Source organism: Salvelinus namaycush, unplaced genomic scaffold (assembly GCF_016432855.1).
Source record: "Salvelinus namaycush isolate Seneca unplaced genomic scaffold, SaNama_1.0 Scaffold3, whole genome shotgun sequence".
NCBI lineage: Eukaryota > Metazoa > Chordata > Actinopteri > Salmoniformes > Salmonidae > Salvelinus > Salvelinus namaycush.
Window position 1 is genome coordinate 1155803 of NW_024059896.1, and position 5190 is coordinate 1160992.

General features: G+C 44.1%; 1 protein-coding gene across 1 annotated transcript; it reads left to right on the top strand.

The window, feature by feature from the left end:
- Window positions 1–3783: 3783 nt before the first annotated feature.
- Window positions 3784–4311, top strand: LOC120039792 (zinc finger protein 79-like; the record flags this gene model as incomplete). Its single annotated transcript, XM_038985172.1, has 1 exon — window positions 3784–4311. A coding segment is annotated over one exon (528 nt), but the record flags the coding sequence as incomplete, so codon positions are not given.
- Between the last annotated feature and the right edge of the window lie 879 nt (window positions 4312–5190).

Consider the following 5190-nt stretch of genomic DNA (forward strand, 5'->3'; position numbering starts at 1 on the left):
CCCATTTCGTGGAACAACCTTTTACATTTGCATCACAAAGAATATTTTACAAAATCATGATGAAAGTGGCCATTTTAGACATATGCATGCCTCTTGTAAGACTCTGTGATCGCAATAGATTGTCATACGTTTACCATCTGTTTGATGTTGTCATTCACACAGGAGAGAGACATGACTATTGTGGATCCTCTGGGGAACCTCAACAACATCCTGATGCTGACGAGGCAGAGAAGAGTCTCTCCAGAACAGGACACCAGATGGTACAGCTTGGTCTGGTCTAGCATTCAGCTTGCTCTATCTGGGTCTGGGCTGGGCTTCTGTAAAGCACTTTATGACAACAGTGACATCAGCATCCATAATGATATGTGTTTGTGTCCCCTCTTTATGGTTACCAGGACAACGCTAGCCCTTCCTCCCTCCCGGAGTCCCCGTTTCGTGCCTCTCCCGGTAGCACCTTACTGCTGGGTATGAAGAGGTTGTCTGTGCTGCTGGTGGACTGCAGGAAAACAACGGGGCTGAGTGGAACTGTGAGAGGAGGAGAAGAGAAGAAAGGATCAGATTTGACTCATCAAAGTAAGTGCTGTAGTTTAGTTTGAACAAATAAATAGATCTGCCCACTGGTATCTGTTCCCAGTAGGGCTGTCCCTGACTAATACAAATACAGCTTTGCACAGTGTTGGCATTCTCTCAACCAGCTTCATCTGGAATGCTTATCCAACAGTCTTGAAGGAGTTCCCACATATGCTGAGCACATGTTGGCTGCTTTTCCGTCACTCTGCGGTCCAGCTCATCCCAAACCATCTCAATTCGGGTTGAGGTCGGGTGATTGTGGAGGCCAGGTCATCTGATGCAGCACTCCATCACTCTCCTTCTTGGTCAAATAGCCCTTACACAGCCTGGAGGTGTGTTGGGTCATTGCCCTGTTGAAAAACAAATGATAGTCCCAATAAGCTCAAACCAGATGGGATGGCGTATCGCTGCAGAATGCTTTGGTAGCCATGCTGGTTAAGTGTGCCTTGAATTCTAAATAAATCACAGACAGTGTCACCAGCAAAGCACCATCACTCCATGCTTCACGGTGGGAACCACACATGCGGAGATCATCCGTTCACCTACTCTGCGTCTCACAGACATTTCGGTTGGAACCGAAAATCTCAAATTTGGACTCATCAGACCAAAGGACAGATTTCCACTGGTCTAATGTCCATTGCTCGTGTTTCTTGGCCCAAGCAAGTCTCTTATTCTTATTGATGTCCTTTAGTAGTGGTTTCTTTGCAGCAATTCGACAATGAAGACCTGATTCACGCAGTCTCCTCTGAACAGTTGATGTTGAGATGTGTCTCTTACTTGAACTCTGAAGCAGTTATTTGGACTGCAATTTCTGAGGCTGGTAACTAATGAACTTATCCTCTGCAGCAGAGGTAACTAATGAACTTATCCTCTGCAGCAGAGGTAACTAATGAACTTATCCTCTGCAGCAGAGGTAACTAATGAACTTATCCTCTGCAGCAGAGGTAACTAATGAACTTATCCTCTGCAGCAGAGGTAACTAATGAACTTATCTTCTGCAGCAGAGGTAACTATGGGTCTTCCTTTCCATTCTGAGGCTGGTAACTAATGAACTTATCCTCTGCAGCAGAGGTAACTCTGGGTCTTCCTTTCTTGTGGCGGTCCTCATGCGAGCCAGTTTCATCATATCTCTTTATGTTTTTTGCGACTGTACTTGAAGAAACTTTCAAAGTTCTTGACAATGTTCCTGATTGACTGATCTTCGTGACTTAAAGTAATGATGGACTGTTGTTTCTCTGCTTATTTGAGCTGTTCTTGCCATAATATGGACTTGGTATTTTACCCAATAGGGCTATCTTCTGTGTACCACCCCTACCTTGTCACAACACAACTGATTGGCTCAAACGCACTGTTACGGATACAAGTGTTCTGTGTGTATCCTGTGTGTATTTCTTTTCTCTCCTTCTCCCCTACTCACAGGTGACAATAATCATTCCCCAATCAGTCATCAATCAGTCGCTAATCGGAAGACACCTGCTCCTTTTCCCTTACCCAATCACAGTCCCTTTCCCTTGGTTTAAAACCCCTGTCAGTTGTTTTCTCCCCAGCTCAATCTCTTTGTAACATGCCTTCTGTCTGTAGATCGCTTGTGTGTTTTGCAGCTACATGTCACTTTGTCCCCACCTGTGAGTATTGTTTTGGTTATGGTGTTTGAGTGTTTGTTTGATGGTGGGAAAAGGGGGTAACCAGACAAGTCGCCCTTGGGCTACACTACCCGTAGTTAAACATTGTTAAAAACACTAGTTAGAACTGGGCGGACCACCCCCTGTATTTTTGGTTAGTTAGTTAGCTGTTTGTGAAGTAGGCTAGTCTAGCTTAGGGCTGTTTTTGAATTATTATTCTTTCGTTCCTTGGGTCCCGCTCAGCCCCTTTTCCTGTTCCCCCCCCCCATTTACCGTGTGTTTATAAATAAACATTTAGTGTTTGACGGTAATTAAGTTGTCTGTTATTTGTTCTCACTGTTACGTTTTCACTACTATAATTTGCATGAGTTGTGTTACGGGTCCCATTACCATCCCCCCTAGACTATCAGGCCAAAGGGATTCGTAACACGCACTAAGAAGGAAAAACACAAATTTGTTTTTAACAAGGCACACCTGTTAATTGAAATGCTTTCCAGATGACTACCTCATGAAGCTGGTTGAGAGAATGCCAAGAGTGTGCAAAGCTGTCATCAAGACAAAGGGTGGCTACTTTGGAGAATCTCAAATATAAATATATTTTGATTTGTTAAACACTTTTTTTTGTTTACTACACGATTCCATATGTGTTATTTCATAGTTTTGATGTCTTCACTATTATTCTACAATGTAGAAAATAGTAAAAAATTAAGAAAAACCCTTGATTGAGTAGGTGTGTCCAAATTTTTGACTGGTTCTGTATATTTATATATACTGAACAGAAATATCATCGCAACGATTTACATGAGTCATGTAAATATCTTTATTAGGCCCTAATCAGTTACATGACTGGGCAGGGACGCAGCCATTGGTGGGTCTGTGGGAGCGTAAGCCCACCCACTTGGGAGCCAGGCCCAGCGAATCAGAATTAGTTTTCCCCACAAAAGGGCTTTGTTACAGAGATACATACTCCTCAGTTTCATCAGATGTCCGGGTGGCTGATCCTCAGACGATGTGGAGGTCCTTGATCTGCAGTTGTGAGGCCTGTTGGACGGACTTCCAAATACTCTAAAAAGATGTTGGAGGCGGCTGATGGTAGAGAAAGCAACATTCAATTCCCTGGTAACAGCTCCAGGGGATATTCCTGCAGTCCCCAATCCATTTTCACACTCCCTCAAAACTTGAGACATCTGTGGCATTAGAGTGGCTTTTATTGTCCCCAGCACAAGGAACACCTGTGTAATGCTGTTTAATCAGCTTCTTGATATGCTACACCTGTCACGTGGATGGATTATCTTGGCAAAGCAATGTAAATAAATGTACACATAATTGGAGAGTGGAGGTTTCATTCTGGTCTCTTTTTATATAAACACTGTCTTTGGCAGGAGGAACACCAAACTTGGAGGAACCAAAGACCAGCAAGACGACACCAGCAAGACAAACACCAGCAAGACGACACCTCTGCTCCCAGATCAAGTTAGGAAGCCTGAAAAGACCTGAGAGGACACACACAGGAGAGAAGCGGTACCATTGCGCCCAGTGTGGAAATAGTTTTAGCCGGTTAGGAAGCCTGAAAGCTCATGAGCGAATACACACAGGAGAGAAGCCATACCATTGCGGCCAGTGTGGAAAGAGTTTTAGCCTGTTAGGAAGCCTGAAAGCTCATGAGCGAATACACTCAGGAGAGAAGCCATACCATTGCGGCCAGTGTGGAAATAGTTTTAACCAGTTAGGAAACATGAAAAGACATGGGAGGATACACACAGGGGAGAAGCCATACCACTGCTCCCAGTGTGGAAAGAGTTTTACGGCGTTAGTTAAGCTGGAAGCTCATGAGCGAATTCACACAGGGGAGAAGCCTTACTACTGCTCCCATTGTGGAAAGAGTTTTAACCATTTAGTTAACATGAAAAGACATGAGAGGATACACACAGGAGCGAAGCTTCACCATTGTTCCCAGTGTGGAAAGAGTTTTAAGCGGTTAGACACCCTCAAAGATCATTTGCGAATACACACCGGGGAGAAGCCTTTCCGTTGCGCCCAGTGTGGAAAGAGTTTTAGCCGGTCAGGAAGCCTGAAAGAGCATGAGCGAATTCACACAGGGGAGAAACCTTACCGCTGATCCCAGAGTGCAATGCGTTTTTACCCAATTAGGACGCCTGAAAGAAGACATGAGACCGCACACGGGGGAGAAGCCTTACAAATGTTCAGACTGGGGGGGAAGGCATTTCACTCATCAGTCACTTAAAAAACATGTGAGAATCCACACAGGAGAGAATAATGACTCCTAGTGTGTAAACTTGTATTTGACATCACATGGACTTAATTACAGTGGGGCAAAAAAGTATTTAGTCAGCCACCAATTGTGCAAGTTCTCCCACTTAAAAAGATGAGAGAGGCCTGTAATTTTCATCATAGGTACACTTCAACTATGACAGACAAAATGAGGAAAAAAATCCAGAAATTCACATTGTAGGATTTTTTATGAATTTATTTGCAAATTATGGTGGAAAATAAGTATTTGGTCACCTACAAACAAGCAAGATTTCTGGCTCTCACAGACCTGTAACTTCTTCTTTAAGAGGCTCCTCTGTCCCCCACTCGTTACCTGTATTAATGGCACCTGTTTGAACTTGTTATCAGTATAAAAGACACCTGTCCATAACCTCAAACAGTCACACTCCAAACTCCACTATGGCCAAGACCAAAGAGCTGTCAAAGGACACCAGAAACAAAATTGTAGACCTGCACCAGGCTGGGAAGACTGAATCTGAAATAGGTAAGCAGCTTGGTTTGAAGAAATCAACTGTGGGAGCAATTATTAGGAAATGGAAGACATACAAGACCACTGATAATCTCCCTCGATCTGGGGCTCCATGCAAGATCTCACCCCGTGGGGTCAAAATGATCACAAGAACGGTGAGCAAAAATCCCAGAACCACACGGGGGGACCTAGTGAATGACCTGCAGAGAGCTGGGACCAAAGTAACAAAGCCTACCA